This window comes from Salvelinus alpinus, chromosome 13 (genome assembly GCF_045679555.1).
Source record: "Salvelinus alpinus chromosome 13, SLU_Salpinus.1, whole genome shotgun sequence".
Taxonomy (NCBI): Eukaryota; Metazoa; Chordata; class Actinopteri; order Salmoniformes; family Salmonidae; genus Salvelinus; species Salvelinus alpinus.
Window position 1 is genome coordinate 36606682 of NC_092098.1, and position 17408 is coordinate 36624089.

The following is a 17408-nucleotide window of genomic DNA, read 5'->3' on the forward strand; positions in this document are numbered from 1 at the left end:
ATGAGTGGTTTGGGAGGAATCAGTGACAGTGGCTGTGTGGTCCCAAATCTGTGATTAAGGGATCTCTTTTCCAAATTTAAAATGATAAACATTCAACATTGGCCATGCTGTCAATGAAGCATGATTTTGCCGTGCTCAAAACAACTGTTAACTCGGAACTGTGAAAACTTGACTTCAGTGAGTTCAAGACAACTGGGAATTCCAGAAAAAACGAGCTCCGACTGGGAAATACATTTAGAATGGAATTGTAAGTTGGGAACTCGGGCCTCTTTCTAGAGCTACGATCTGAAGATCAATGACGTCATCATGAAATGACCTTGTTTTTTTCAGAGTTCCCAATTGTCTTGAAAGCACTATACATCCAGCGAATGCCAGACTTTGATGACAAAATTTGCCCACAAAGGACCGCCATGCCACCTTCCTGTTCAAGTGAGCACAACACAAGGTGAGTCCAAAAATGTTTTGTATGCTGCTGCATAAATTATGTAATATGCCAGGGAGATATGTATACTGTAGCTAAGAAAGTAATACTAAGTGTATGTTGTGTAGTAAGCTGTTTGTAGCCATGTGCCTCACCCTAATAATTTGGTCTGTTTACCCCTCTTCATTTCGCCTACTGTTCTGACTTGGTGGTGCACATATAGCCTATAACCTGTTTTAGAGAAATGTAATCATCAAATTTTGTAAGAGCTTTCATTGTCTGCTTATATGCCCCCCTTTATTTATCCTACGGTTCTGACTTGGTGTACAGGGAGAACACTGTAAGAATGGCCCATGTTCTGAATTCTGTCACAGTACATTTAAAAAGTGCTAAACAAATAGTTATATTGACTACGTCCATCCTAGCTCGTTCAATAATGTCTTAATCGAAATTACAGATTGCCTCTTATCCGCTTGTTGTCCCCTGGTAAAAATATGTTGTTCTGCACCTGAGCAAGTCAGTTAACACACTGTTCCCCGGGCGCCGAAGATGTGGATGTCGATTAAGGCAGCCCCCGCACCTCTCTGATTCAGATGGGTTGGGTTAAATACAGAAGACACATTTCAGTTGAATACATTCAGTTGGACAACTGACTAGGTATCCCCCTTTCCCTTTCCTTTCCCTTATGCCATAGTTTGTACATCTCAATTGTCATTAAAAAACACATTTGTTTAAGCAAGTCAGCCATATCAGCTATGTTTTTTTTAAAGGCAGTAAATGAGGCTGAATTAACTGTTTTGCTGACAGACAAGGCTCCATTGGTAGCCAGGTGTAGCAGTGGTAAGATGTTGGGACTGCTGTTGGGACAGCTTTATGTAGGCCCTAACAGTTTGTGGGCACAGTTTGTCACTGTTATAGTGCAATTAATGTATTGTTTAGTGTTGTATTGTGTTGTGTAGTGGCTTTGCTGGCATGCATCCCACTTTTATTTTTTTTGCCCCACCAATATTTACATGCTAAAATCGCCACTGATTACGTTACACATAAGTCATTGGACGAATACGTCTTCTGTGGGGGGTGTTTTGTTAAGAGCCACGACACTTGGTCTGAACATGAACACGAATCGCTTGCAGTACAGTTTTAGAAGCATAAGGACCTTATCTTGCATATCGGTGAGAAAAAGAAAAAAAACTAAAGGTTAAATTGACACAAACCTTTATAGGGTTAGGGTTCCCACAGCCATATTTCCATGTTACAGCACTTGTTTATGGAAAACAGATGGAAGACAGTGTGGACCAATGTTTCTTCCAAAAATGTTGGTCACTGAGCTAATTTCAGGTCTGCTGAGCACAAACTTGAACTTTGTGAAATTTCGGTGCAACAACCAGATGCGTTTACTGTGAACACTGAGGCTGTACCCACTTTAATGTACCATTTCAGACAGTGGTCAAGTAGGCTACTTTGGTTATTTGATCATAATGTAGGCCTACCAGAGTGGTCTACCATAAAAAAAACAATGGACAAAATGTATCCCATAACATTTTAACATGAAAATAGCTTTTCTATCATTCAGCCTACAGAAGCAACCAATGTGTGTTGTTCAATGTAGGCCTACATTCCATGAGACTTTAGAAAAAAACATGCAGGGCTTGATTATCCACTTGTCCTTCTGACAAGGAGGTGACTGAAAATGTTGTTGTGTTGTTGTGTTATTTGATGCAAGAAACCACTTTACAAAATGAAATGCACTATTATTCCCATACCATTATTACAGAGAATCAGACAAATTATGCTACCCTCTGCCTATTGGCTACATAGCTTATTCAAGCCTGTTTCAAAATTCAACACTGCCCCTTTAAGACAAAAAAAGCTCTTTACCCAACTACCTTTTCAAAGATGTCAAGAAAGTTTTGTGCTCTTGTAACGGATGTGAAATGGCTAGCTAGTTAGCGGGTACGCGCTAATAGCATTTCAATCGGTTACGTCACTTGCTCTGAGACCTGAAGTAGGGTTTCCCCTTGCTCTGCAAGGGCCGTGGCCTTTGTGGAGCGATGGGTAACGATGCTTCGTGGGCGACCGTTGTTGATGTGTGCAGAAGGTCCCTGGTTCGCGCCCGTGTCGGGGCGAGGGGACGGTTTAAAGTTATACTGTTACATTGATGCTGTTGACCCGGATCACTGGTTGCTGCGGAAAAGGAGGAGGTTGAAAGGGGGGTGAGTGTAACGGATGTGAAATGGCTAGCTAGTTAGCGGGTACGCGCTAATAGCATTTCAATCGGTTACGTCACTTGCTCTGAGACCTGAAGTAGGGTTTCCCCTTGCTCTGCAAGGGCCGCGGCTTTTGTGGAGCGATGGGTAACGACGCTTCGTGGGTGTCAGTTGTTGATGTGTGCAGAGGGTCCCTGGTTCGCGCCCGTGTCGGGGCGAGGGGACGGTTTAAAGTTATACTGTTACACTCTTGTAGGAAGAAATCATGCCCCCATTGTTGACTATAAATTATCTATATCTGAGATAATAACTAACTAGCAAAGCATATGAACAAATGTGCACACGTGGTTACATGCAGCTCTCGCTTTGATCTCAACACAACCACATCTACTCACGAAACTCATGCTGTAAATACAGTCCAGTTCAAAGTGAATGGCACAGATCCATATATGGCAATGGTATATTTGCATATACAGTTGAAGTCGGAAGATTACATACACTTAGGTTGGAGTCATTAAAACTCATTTTCAACCACTCCACAAATTTCTTGTTAACAAACTATAGTTTTGGCAAGTCGGTTAAGACACCTACTTTGTGCATGACACAAGTAACTTTTCCAACAATTGTTTACAGACAGATTATTTCACTTATAATTAATTCACTGTATCACAATTCCAGTGGGTCAGAAGTTTACATACACTATGTTGATTGTGCCTTTAAACAGCTTGGAAATTTCCAGAAAATTATGTCATGGCTTTCGAAGCTTCTGATAAACTAATTGACATCATTTGAGTCAATTGGAGGTGTGCCTGTGGATGTATTTCAAGGCCTACCTTCAAACTCAGTGCCTCTTTGCTTGACATCATGGGAAAATCAAAAGAAATCCGCCAAGACCTCAGAAAAATAATTGTAGACCTCCACAAGTCTGGTTCATCCTTGGGTTCATCCTTGGTTCATCCTTGGGAGCAACAATAGTACTCAAGCATAAACACCATGGGACCACGCAGCCGTCATACCACTCAGGAAGGAGAAGCGTTCTGTCTCCTAGAGATTAATGTACTTTGGTGCAAAAAGTGCAAATCAATCCTTGAACCACAGCAAAGGACCTTGTGAAGATGCTGGAGGAAATAGGTACAAAAGTATCTATATCCACAGTAAAACGAGTCCTATGTCGACATAACCTGAAAGGCCGCTCAGCAAGGAAGAAGCCATTGCTCTAAAACCGCCATAAAAAAGCCAGACTACGGTTTGCAACTGCACATGGGGACAAAGATCGTACTTTTTGGAGAAATGTCCTCTGGTCTGATGAAACAAAAATAGAACTGTTTGGCCATAATGACCATCGTTATGTTATGAGGAAAAAGGGGGATGCTTGCAAGCCGAAGAATAACATCCCAACCGTGAAGCACGGGGGTGGCAGCATCATATTGTGGGGGTGCTTTGCTGCAGGAGGGACTAGTGCACTTCACAAAATTGATTGCATCATGAGGCAGGAAAATTATGTGGATATATTGAAGCAACATCTCAAGACATCAGTCAGGAAGTTAAAATTTGGTCGCAAATGGGTGTTCCAAATGGACAATGACCCCAAGCATACTTCCAAAGTTGTGGCAAAATGGCTTAAGGACAACAAAGTCAAGGTATTGGAGTGGCCATTACAAAGCCCAGACCTCAATCCTATAGAAAATGTGGGGGCAGAACTGAAAAAGCGTGTGGGAGCTTGGAGGCCGACAAGCCTGACTCAGTTACATCAGCTCTGTCAGGAGGAATGGATCAAAATTCACCCAACTTATTGTGGGAAGCTTGTGGAAGGCTACCCGAAACATTTGACCCAAGTTAAACAATTTAAAGGCAATGCTACAAAATACTAATTCTAACCCACTGGGAATGTGATGAAAGAAATAAAAGCTGAAATAAATAATTCTCTCTACTATTATTCTGACATTTCACATTCTTAAAATAAAGTGGTGATCCTAACTGACCTAAGACAGGGAATTCTTACTAGGATTAAATGTCAGGAATTGTGAAAAACTGGGTTTAAATGTATTTGGCTAAGGTGTATGTAAACTTCTGACTTCAACTGTAGACTTACTAGAGTTCTGATTGGTTATGCCGCACAGGTCTGTGTAGAGTACAGTGTCGTGCATGTCAATGCAATAGAATCCTACTACAATACGTTCTGCCTACAACTATGCCTCTTGCATAATTCATTTTGCATACTTATTCTTGCATAGTTGGTTTTGTTTCAGTATGTTACACTGATGGTTAATATTGTGTTTATTCGATCATAATTCCAACAGTAAAGGGAAACATTGATAGTGTTAACTAAGGGGGAAAACTAGAACGTTGAGTGAAGTTCAATCTTGTGCTTCTCTGTGTGGGCTTATATTTCTTCTGCATGGCAGTCCCGCGCACGCACGCAGTTTAGAGGGAACATTGGTGTGGACTACCTGTGCTAATTAGCTATCTGATTCTCTGAACACCTGTGTGTAAACAGAAGACAGACACCACAAACATGTTGTCACTGAAAAATACTGTCAATTGCAACTGTGTTAAAAATGGATTAAAACAGTGTACAGTAAGTGTGTATTTTGCATTTGTGAAATTATTTTGATGTGATATGAAAGTAGAGGCATTTATGTTTCTAGGACTATACCGCAATTGAGAATCGATTCACATTTAGATGGAGTATTTGGCTGTTTTGGCTTCCAGAGCCAATTTGCCCTTTAACCAGAACATGTATGGTCCTAGGACTAAGGAGTAACGTTACGCTCCTATAGTCCAATATTGAGCTAGCTCCAGCCATAGACATTGGCTCCAACAGATACTTCTGAGACACCTCTCAAATCTTAGACAAAAAGATTATTAAAATATTACAATAAAATATGAGATAGATCAAACAGAGACTGAGAACTGTGATACATTTTAAATGTAATTGTTACAACTTGAAATAAATTACAATGTCATTTCTTGTGAATGTAAGTTCTTACATTAAAATATACATACATTTAATGACAAAATTCATAAATAAATTGATGATAAGACTACTCATTTTGAGTTGGATGAATTATCTCTGTCACATTGTCACTCTAAATGGCAGATACTCAGTTATTTCTCTATAATTTACAGTATTTAATGTCATAGCAGCTTCTCAGCATTTTTAAACAGCATGCAATAGCATGCTACTAAACAGCATTGAGCCCATAGTCTTTGGTTGTTGTTGCTATGAAGACTGGGGTGAGCCCATATGAAAGGGGATAGATAGGCGCATTATATTAGCATTTCACCTCTTGCCACAAGATGACATAATAGGGAATAGAGATACAACTGTTTCCAAGAGAAATGTATAATACAAAAGCTGCGGAAGAGGTTGTTGTGGGTGTCGGAGGCAGCTGTATCCATTGAGCCATACAGGACAAAAAGGGAGAAAGGGAGATGCTTATCTGCCATGTGTAGTTTACATTGTTCTGTTCGTCAAGTTTATCTGGATCAGCCACCGTAGTGCCCTCGTTCAACTAACGTAGGTAGGCCATAAGCAGCAAGATGAAGACCTAAACTCAAACCAAGACTCTTATTTGACCTTACAGTCAAATAAGGCATCTTCCCCAGTGGGCAACACTGATTGAAATTATATAATTTCAAACAGTTTTGCACAATGGGTCCACCTAAGTGTTAGCCATTGCATTCCTACCCGGCTCCCACATTAGGGAATTAACATTGGGGTGCTGATACTTTGCCGCCGGCAAGGCATGCAGAACAAGGTGTCCCCTCAGTGTTGTGTCAGCACTACTTGGCCACTAGCTCTGGTCCATCGCGTGATGACAGCAACAAGTTGCCTCTGAAGAGGTAACTCGTTGTTATCGTTGCACGATGGACCAGAGCTACGTGGCTAAATAACTCTGACAAGAGATGGTGTTCAGTGACAGATCTTGACCACGTGAGTTGAGAGACTATCAAAGATCATGGCCTGGTCCAAAACTGTAAAACTATACCCAGACCTCAGGAGCTGAGGCCCAGACAGACTCAGACCAGAATCATGTTGATGTGGTCTCCAGTGGTGTCAAGATCCAGACTTCACACTCATCCTAGTCTTTCCTCTTAACCTGAGCAGCCTATTTTAAAGAGTGTCTTTGCATGGTGTCCCCTCCACTTTCTATACCAGGCATATTAACATCCTGTGATTCTGATCATCACATAGTCCATCACCACCACATTCCTCTACTAATAACCAGCTTTTCCTTCTACATTTTCTTCTACACCCTAAAATTGTGTGTGTGTGTGTGTGTGTGTGTGTGTGTGTGTGTGTGTGTGTGTGTGTGTGTGTGTGTGTGTGTGTGTGTGTGTGTGTGTGTGTGTGTGTGTGTGTGTGTGTGTGTGTGTGTGTGTGTGTGTGTGAGAGAGAGAGAGAGAGAGTGTCTGACATTCTCTCTGTGAGCAGTGGGCAGTGAGTACAGAAAATAGACATTTGCATCATTACTCCTGGTAGTGGATCTTCTGCTAGATGTCGAAGATGTGTCGTTGCAGTGGCAATGATGATGATGTGTGTGTGTGTGTGTGTGTGTGTGGTTGCAGTGGCAATGATCATGATGTGCGTGTGTGTGTGTGTGTGTGTGTGTGCGTGTGTGCGTGCCAGCATGTATGCGCATGTCTGTGTGTCTGTGTGCATGTGTGAGTTTCTCAATCTACCCATCTACCTATCTAGCCCTGTGCTCCCTCAGAAGCCCTTTACATGGCAGTAGGCCTCCAGGCTGGAAAAGAGGATGTAGATGAACCAGAGGCCAAAGAAGAATAGGGTGGTGAGCACCTTGGTGACCTTGGGTCCCCCCAGCTCACCCCCTACAGACGGCCGGCGGCGGAGCATCAGCACCCCCATGTTGATGAAGGCGAAGATGGTGAAGAGCGTGACCGAGAAGGCCAGTGAGCCAGGGTCCACGCGGAAAGTTTGACCTTTGGTCTCCCAGTAGATGGCAGCGATGGACCACGCCACCCCGATGCCCAAGAAAACGTTGACCGCATTGCTACCCGTCACGTTCCCCACTGACGCGTCGGCATACTGGTCCTGGGTGGCAGCGACTTTACTGGCAAAGGTGTCTATGGACAGAGGTTGGGGTTAGAGTTTAGAACATGGTTAGAATAAGGTTAGGACTAGTATGCCTAAGGCTGGGAGAGGTTTAGAGGTAGGGAGGTATGGTTTTGGGTTATAGTTGGTTCAAGAGTTAGATTTAGGGTAAATAGCTAGCTTGGATTGAAGATAAAGTAACTTAAAGCAGACACTCAAACACACACACACACACACACACACACACACACACACACACACACACACACACACACACACACACACACACACACACACACACACACACACACACACACACACACACATACACACACACACTTGTCCAACACACACTCACCAGGGATGGAGGTGCCCAGAGCCACAAACACCACAGCAGTGACACTGTCTTTGAGGCCCACGGTGCAGCCGAAGTGGGAGGCCAGGTCCCCGATGACGGTGGTTAGTAAGCCAATGACAATGATGGACACCACAAAGCAGGCCCAGCCATTCCAGTACTCGGTAGGTGGCACACAGGCAAACAGAATCTTCCAGAAAACTGTCACAATGTGCATGAAGTAGTCGAAGCAGTTGGGAATTCGCCGCTCCACTCCCTCTTCCTCGTCACCTGGCAAAATGAGGCAGGTAGAGGACATTGACAAACAGTGTTATCGATGAGTATTTAGTATTTATCGATAGCATACATTTGCCAGAGAAAATACCAAACCATGATACAAACCATACAGACAAACGAACATGCATATGTACAGTGCATTCGGAAAGTATTCAGACCCCTTGATTTTTCCACATTTTGTTGCGTTACTGGCTTATTGTATATCTTTTTTAAATCCCTCATCAATATACACACAATACCCCAGAACGACAAAGCAAAAACAGGTTTTTAGACATTTTTGTAAATTTATTACAAATAAAAAAATGAAATATCACATTTACATAAGTATTCAGACCCTTTACCCAGTACTTTGTTGAAGCACCTTTGGAAGCGATTACAGCCTTGAGTCTTCTTGGGTACATGACGCTACAAGCTTGGCACACCTTTATTTGGGGAGTTTTTCCCATTGTTTTCTGCAGATCCTCTCAAGCTTGGTCAGGTTGGATGGGGAGCGTCGCTGCACATGTTCAGGTCTCTCCAGAGATGTTCGATCAGGTTTAAGTCTGGGCTCTGGCTGGGCCACTCAAGAACATTCATAGACCGGTCCCGAAGCCACTCCTGCATTGTAGCAGGTTTTCATCAAGGATCTCTCTGTACGTTGCTCCATTCATATTTCTAGTCTCTAGACTAGTCTCCCAGTCCCTGCCGCTGAAAAACATCCCCACAGCATGATGCTGCCACCACCATGCTTCACCGTAGGGATGGTGCCATGTTTTCTCCAGATGTGACGCTTGGCATTCAGGCCCAAGAGTTCAATCTTGTTTTCATCAGACCAGAGAATTTTGTTTCTCATGGTCTGAGAGTCCTTTAGGTGCCTTTTGGCAAACTTCAAGTGGACTGTCATGTTCCTTTACTGAGGAGTCGCTTCTGTCTGGCCACTCTACCATAACGGCCTGATTGGTGGAGTGCTGCAGAGAAGGTTGTCCTTCTGGAAGGTTCTCCCATCGCCACAGAGGAACTCTGGAGCTCTGTCAGAGTGACCATCAGGTTCGTGGTCATCTCCCTGACCAAGGTCCTTCTCCCCTGATTGCTCAGTTTGGCCGGGCGGCCAGCTCTAGGAAGTTTTGGTGGTTCTACACGTCTTCCATTTAAGAATGATGGAGGCTGGACAATTCCTTCGACCTGATGGCTTGGTTTTTGCTCTGACATGCAATGTCAACTGTGGGACCTTACATAGACAGGTATGTGCTTTTCCAAATCATGTCACGTTGTTATGATCGATCCAAGATGGCGTAGCATTGTAGGCGTGTTTTTGTTCGTCCTCCCTTGTACTTTTGTATTTTTCGTATTTTTTGTATATATATATTTTTTTTTAAATTTTTCTATCTCTTTTCGATTTTTAATTCGATTATACCTTCCAGTAACCTGCCTCACCCAATGTGATACGGAATCGCTATTATTTTTAACTTTGGAACACTTTCAAGAACCTCCAGTAGCTAACCAGCTAATCAGCTACAAGCTATTTAGTCATTTTTAGCCACTGCTAGCGGCTTTTACCTTCTGCACAGACAGCAGCCCTGTTCTTAGCCTGGATATTACTCGCCAATCTACCAGCATCGGACTGTTTCTCCACAACAATGCCGGATTCCTGTCGTAATCCCTGAGCCACTACTTCTGATCCTCACAGCTAGCTTGCAGCTAGCTAGCTCACAGCTTGCAGCTAGCTAGCTCACAGCTAGCTTGCACCCTCCGTGGCACCCAGTACCGAAGCTATCCCCTAACGCCACTGCCACGAAGCTAGCACCAGTTAGCAAACAAAATTCTACAATACCTCTTTCGCCATCTGGCTTGGATTCTCTGTCGACACGGCGCCCCGCCGCACCACCACGTCTGGTCTGCCGACGAATACTCCATCCGCTGTGCCCTCAACCGGCCTCCGTCTGAGCAGACCACCCCCGGGCTAGTAACTTTAAACGCCGCGTGCTAGCGTGGTGACGGCTTCCCTGTTCCATCCACTGCTCCCCCCTGGACACTATGATCACTTGGCTACATAGCTGATGCCTGCTGGACTGTCCATTAATCACGGTACTCCATTCTGTTTATTTGTGTTTATCTGTCGGCCCCAGCCGCGAACTCAGGCTCTGTGTGTAGTTAATCCGACCCTCTCTGCCTAGTCATCGCCATTTTACCTGCTGTTGTTGTGTTAGCTGACTAGCTGCTGTTGCCTCACCTGTTGTTTTAGCTAGCTCTCCCAATCAAGACCTGCGATTACTTTATGCCTTACTATATGTCTCTCTCAAATATCAATATGCCTTGTATACTGTTGTTTGGGTTAGTTATCATTGTTTCAGTTTACAATGGAGCCCGTAGTTCCACTCCTAATACCTCTGATACCTCCTTTGTCCCATCTCCCACACATGCGGTGACCTCACCCATTATAACCAGCATGTCCAGAGATACAACCTCTCTTATCATCACCCAGTGCCTGGGCTTACCTCCGCTGTACCCGCACCCCACCATACCTCTGTCTGCACATTATGCCCTGAAATTCTGAGATTTCCATACCCAACTATAACACTTTCCGTCAAGATAGAACTGCCAAAGGGGGAGGAGTTGCAATCTACTGCAGAGATAGCCTGCAAAGTTCTGTCATACTTTCCAGGTCTATGCCCAAACAGTTCGAACTTCTAATTTTAAAAATTAATCTCTCCAGAAATAAGTCTCTCACTGTTGCCGCCTGCTACCGACCCCCCTCAGCTCCCAGCTGTGCCCTGGACACCATCTGTGAATTGATCGCCCCCCATCTAGCTTCAGAGTTTGTTCTGTTAGGTGACCTAAACTGGGATATGCTTAACACCCCGGCAGTCCTACAATCTAAGCTAGATGCCCTCAATCTCACAGAAATCATCAAGGAACCCACCAGGTACAACCCTAAATCCGTAAACATGGGCACCCTAATAGACATTATCCTGACCAACTTGCCCTCCAAATACATTTACATTTACATTTAAGTCATTTAGCAGACGCTCTTATCCAGAGCGACTTACAAATTGGTGCATTCACCTTATGATATCCAGTGGAACAACCACTTTACAATAGTGCATCTAACTCTTTTAAGGGGGGGGGGGGGTTAGAAGGATTACTTTATCCTATCCTAGGTATTCCTTAAAGAGGTGGGGTTTCAGGTGTCTCCGGAAGGTGGTGATTGACTCCGCTGACCTGGCGTCGTGAGGGAGTTTGTTCCACCATTGGGGTGCCAGAGCAGCGAACAGTTTTGATACAACTCTGCTGTCTTCAATCAGGATCTCAGCGATCACTGCCTCATTGCCTGTATCCGCTACGGGTCCGCGGTCAAACGACCACCCCTCATCACTGTCAAACGCTCCCTAAAACACTTCTGCGAGCAGGCCTTTCTAATCGACCTGGCCCGGGTATCCTGGAAGGATATTGACCTCATCCCGTCAGGTGAGGATGCCTGGTCATTCTTTAAAAGTAACTTCCTCACCATCTTAGACAAGCATGCTCCGTTCAAAAAATGCAGAACTAAGAACAGATATAGCCCTTGGTTCACTCCAGACCTGACTGCCCTCGACCAGCACAAAAACATCCTGTGGCGAACTGCAATAGCATCGAATAGTCCCTGTGATATGCAACTGTTCAGGGAAGTCAGGAACCAATACACGCAGTCAGTCAGGAAAGCAAAGGCCAGCTTTTTCAAGCAGAAATTTGCATCCTGTAGCTCTAACTCCAAAAAGTTCTGGGACACTGTAAAGTCCATTTAGAACAAGAGCACCTCCTCCCAGCTGCCCACTGCACTGAGGCTAGGTAACATGGTCACCACCGATAAATCTGTGATAATCGAAGACTTCAACAAGTATTTCTCAACGGCTGGCCATGCCTTCCTCCTGGCTACTCCAACCTTGGCCAACAGCTCCGCCCCCCCCCGCTGCTACTCGCCCAAGCCTCCCCAGCTTCTCCTTTACCCAAATCCAGATAGCAGATGTTCTGAAAGAGCTGCAAAACCTGGACCCATACAAATCAGCTGGGCTTGACAATCTGGACCCTCTATTTCTGAAACTGTCCGCCGCCATTGTCGCACCCCCTATTACCAGTCTGTTCAACCTCTCCTTCGTATCATCTGAGATCCCCAAGGATTGGAAAGCTGCCGCTGTCATCCCCCTCTTCAAAGGGGGAGACACCCTGGACCCAAACTGTTACAGACCTATATCCATCCTGCCCTGCCTATCTAAGGTCTTCGAAAGCCAAGTCAACAAACAGATCACTGACCATCTCGAATCCCACCGTACCTTCTCCGCTGTGCAATCCGGTTTCCGAGCCGGTCACGGGTGCACCTCAGCCACGCTCAAGGTACTAAACGATATCATAACCGCCATCGATAAAAGACAGTACTGTGCAGCCGTCTTCATCGACCTGGCCAAGGCTTTCGACTCTGTCAATCACCATATTCTTATTGGCAGACTCAGTAGCCTCGGTTTTTCTAATGACTGCCTTGCCTGGTTCACCAACTACTTTGCAGACAGAGTTCAGTGTGTCAAATCGGAGGGCATGTTGTCCGGTCCTCTGGCAGTCTCTATGGGGGTACCACAGGGTTCAATTCTCGGGCCGACTCTTTTCTCTGTATATATCAATGATGTTGCTCTTGCTGCGGGCGATTCCCTGATCCACCTCTACGCAGACGACACCATTCTGTATACTTCTGGCCCTTCCTTGGACACTGTGCTATCTAACCTCCAAACGAGCTTCAATGCCATACAACACTCCTTCCGTGGCCTCCAACTGCTCTTAAACGCTAGTAAAACCAAATGCATGCTTTTCAACCGGTCGCTGCCTGCACCCGCACGCCCGACTAGCATCACCACCCTGGATGGTTCCGACCTAGAATATGTGGACATCTATAAGTACCTAGGTGTCTGGCTATACTGCAAACTCTCCTTCCAGACTCATATCAAACATCTCCAATCCAAAATCAAATCGAGAGTCGGCTTTCTATTTCGCAACAAAGCCTCCTTCACTCACGCCGCCAAACTTACCCTAGTAAAACTGACTATCCTACCGATCCTCGACTTCGGCGATGTCATCTACAAAATAGCTTCCAATACTCTACTCAGCAAACTGGATGCAGTTTATCACAGTGCCATCCGTTTTGTTACTAAAGCACCTTATACCACCCACCACTGCGACCTGTATGCTCTAGTCGGCTGGCCCTCGCTGCATGTTCGTCGTCAGACCCACTGGCTCCAGGTCATCTACAAGGCTATGCTAGGTAAAGCGCCGCCTTATCTCAGTTCACTGGTCACGATGGCAACAACCACCCGTAGCACGCGCTCCAGCAGGTGTATCTCACTGATCATCCCTAAAGCCAAAACCTCATTTGGCCGCCTTTCCTTCCAGTTCTCTGCTGCCTGCGACTGGAACGAATTGCAAAAATCTCTGAAGTTGGAGACTTTTATCTCCCTCAACAACTTTAAACATCTGCTATCTGAGCAGCTAACCGATCGCTGCAGCTGTACATAGTTTATCGGTATATAGCCCACCCAATTTACCTACCTCATCCCCATACTGTTTTTATTTATTTACTTTTCTGCTCTTTTGCACACCAGTATCTCTATTTGCACATGATCATCTGATGATTTATCACCCCAGTGTTAATCTGCTAAATTGTAATTATTCGCTCCTATGGCCTATTTATTGCCTACCTCCTCATGCCTTTTGCACACATTGTATATAGATTCTCTTTTTTTTTCTTCTTTTTTTTTTCTACTATGTTATTGACTTGTTTATTGTTTACTCCATGTGTAACTCTGTGTTGTTGTCTGTTCATACTGCTATGCTTTATCTTGGCCAGGTCGCAGTTGCAAATGAGAACTTGTTCTCAGCTAGCCTACCTGGTTAAATAAAGGTGAAATAAAAATAAAAATAAATAAAATGTCCAATCAATTTAATTTACCACAGGTGGACTCCAATCAAGTTGTAGAAGCATCTCAAGGATGATCAATGGAAACAAGATGTACCTGAGCTCAATTTCGAGTCTCATAGCGAAGGGTCTGAATACTTACGTAAATAAGGTATTTCTGTTTTCTCTTTGTCATTATGGGGTATTGTGTCTAGATTGATAAATAAAAGTTGTTTTTTAATCTATTTTAGAATAAGGCTGTAACGTAACAAAATGTGGAAAAAGTCAAGCGGTCTGAATATTTTCCGAATGCACTGTATGTATCATTACATGTTAGTGAATTATTTACATGACATAACTCAGGTTATGTCTGACCTCCTGAACTGACTGTGACCGCCTCAATGAACTGTTCTCTCCAGGAATGAGTTCCAATCACCACAGCCAGATTGGTGTCCTTCAAGAGTTTGTCCACGGTGCTCTATCAAAACACAAAAAAGATTAGCAATGAGAGTGGGCAAGTATTCAACAACAAAAGCTGACACGGCATGCTCTGAAGCACAAACACATAAAATGTCACACACATTCTGTCTCATGACTTCTGTTCTTATCAAACTGAAGTCAGGATAGACATGAGGGCAGAAGAGAAGTATCATTACTGTTAAAACGGCCAGCTTCAGTCAGCTGATTCTAGCCATCCCTTCGGCAGCTTAGTCTCCCATTCAGAGGACCCCCACTTTTGTTAGTGTCTTATTGGTCAAGGTCAGTCCAAATAATTATCACCACATCTCCTTCAGTCTATCACTGGCCTTGATTCCCAGGACTTCAGTTTCAGTTAGTCTATGACCCCAGCACTCTGTGTGGTCAGAAACGTGCTATCCCCATCCTGATGAGCACATCCACAGTTTTACCTCCTGCTGAACTTTTCCTGCTGTGGACTGAATCTCTGTATGTCTGATGTTTAATTGTGCGTGCATCTAAGTAAGTGTCTTGAGATCTGTGTCATATTATGTGGAGCTAAGTTTAGTGGTTTATTGTGTACAATTACTGTGTTTTGAGGTTGTTAGCTAGCTCAAGCTCCCGCTCACGTTAGCACTACCATTAGCATTTTGTATTGGAATGCATGAGCATTTCAGCATAACTGTTAGTGATTAGCATTTATTAGCATTACTAATTTCTTGTGCTAAGCTATTTTCTATCAAAAGTTTAGACACACCTGCTCATTCAAATGTTTTTCTTTATTTGTACTATTTTCTACATTGTAGAATAATAGTGAAGACATAAACTATTAAATAACACATATGGAATCATGTAGTAACCAAAAAAGTGTTAAACAAATCAAAATATACAGTGGGGCAAAAAAGTATTTAGTCAGCCACCAATTGTGAAAGTTCTCCCACTTAAAAAGATGAGAGAGGCCTGTAAATTTTCATCATAGGTACACTTCAACTATGACAGACAAAATGAGAAAAAAAATGCAGAAAATCACATTGTAGGATTTTTAATGAATTTATTTGCAAATTATGGTGGAAAATAAGTATTTGGTCACCTACAAACAAGCAAGATTTCTGGCTCTCACAGACCTGTAACTTCTTCTTTAAGAGGCTCCTCTGTCCTCCACTCGTTACCTGTATTAATGGCACCTGTTTGAACTTGTTATCAGTATAAAAGACACCTGTCCACAACCTCAAACAGTCACACTCCAAACTCCACTATGGCCAAGACCAAAGAGCTGTCAAAGGACACCAGAAACAAAATTGTAGACCTGCACCAGGCTGGGAAGACTGAATCTGCAATAGGTAAGCAGCTTGGTTTGAAGAAATCAACTGTGGGAGCAATTATTAGGAAATGGAAGACATACTGGGGCTCGATCTGGGGCTCCACGCAAGATCTCACACCGTGGGGTCAAAATGATCACAAGAACGGTGAGCAAAAATCCCAGAACCACACGGGGGGACCTAGTGAATGACCTGCAGAGAGCTGGGACCTAAGTAACAAAGCCTACCATCAGTAACACACTACGCCGCCAGGGACTCAAATCCTGCAGTGCCAGATGTGTCCCCCTGCTTAAGCCAGTACATGTCCAGGCCCGTCTGAAGTTTGCTAGAGAGCATTTGGATGATCCAGAAGAAGATTGAGAGAATGTCATATGGTCAGATGAAACCAAAATAGAACTTTTTGGTAAAAACTCAACTCGTCGTGTTTGGAGGACAAAGAATGCTGAGTTGCATCCAAAGAACACCATACCTACTGTGAAGCATGGGGGTGGAAACATCATGCTTTGGGGCTGTTTTTCTGCAAAGGGACCAGGACGACTGATGCGTGTAAAGGAAAGAATGAATGGGGCCATGTATCGTGAGATTTTGAGTGAAAACCTCCTTCCATCAGCAAGGGCATTGAAGATGAAACGTGGCTGGGTCTTTCAGCATGACAATGATCCCAAACACACCGCCCAGGCAACGAAGGAGTGGCTTCGTAAGAAGCATTTCAAGGTCCTGGAGTGGCCTAGCCAGTCTCCAGATCTCAACCCCATAGAAAATCTTTGGAGGGAGTTGAAAGTCCGTGTTGCCCAGCAACAGCCCCAAAACATCACTGCTCTAGAGGAGATCTGCATGGAGGAATGGGCCAAAATACCAGCAACAGTGTGTGAAAACCTTGTGAAGACTTACAGAAAACGTTTGACCTCTGTCATTGCCAACAAAGGGTATATAACAAAGTATTGAGATAAACTTTTGTTATTGACCAAATACTTATTTTCCACCATAATTTGCTAATAAATTCATTAAAAATCCTACAATGTGATTTTCTGGATTTTTTTTCTCATTTTGTCTGTCATAGTTGAAGTGTACCTATGATGAAAATTACAGGCCTCTCTCGTCTTTTTTTAAGTGGGAGAACTTGCGCAATTGGTGGCTGACTAAATACTTTTTTGCCCCACTGTATTTTATATTTGAGATTCTTCAAAGTAGCCACCATTTGCCTTGATGACAGCTTTGTATACTCTTGGCGTTCTCTCAAACAGCTTCATGAGTTAGTCACCTGGAATGCATTTCAATTAACAGGTTTACCTTGTTAAAAGTTCATTTGTGGAATTTATTTCCTTTCATAATGCGTTTGAGCCAATCAGTTTTGTTGTGACAAGGTAGGGGTGGTATACAGAAGATAGCCCTATTTGGTAAAAGACCAAGTTCATGTTATGG

At 43.8% G+C, this 17408-nt stretch overlaps 1 protein-coding gene across 1 annotated transcript in view; it reads right to left on the reverse strand.

Annotated features, from left to right (window-relative positions):
- Positions 1 to 5542: 5542 nt before the first annotated feature.
- Positions 5543 to 17408, reverse strand: part of slc8a2a (solute carrier family 8 member 2a) — a 49845-nt gene continuing 37979 nt past the window's right edge. The window contains exons 12-14 of the mRNA XM_071339132.1: positions 14587 to 14689; positions 8046 to 8312; positions 5543 to 7719 (exon numbers count right to left, since the gene is read on the reverse strand). Coding sequence (XP_071195233.1) covers positions 7343 to 7719; positions 8046 to 8312; positions 14587 to 14689 — 747 coding nt within the window. The 3' untranslated portion in view covers positions 5543 to 7342. The remainder of the gene's footprint in view (positions 7720 to 8045; positions 8313 to 14586; positions 14690 to 17408) is intronic.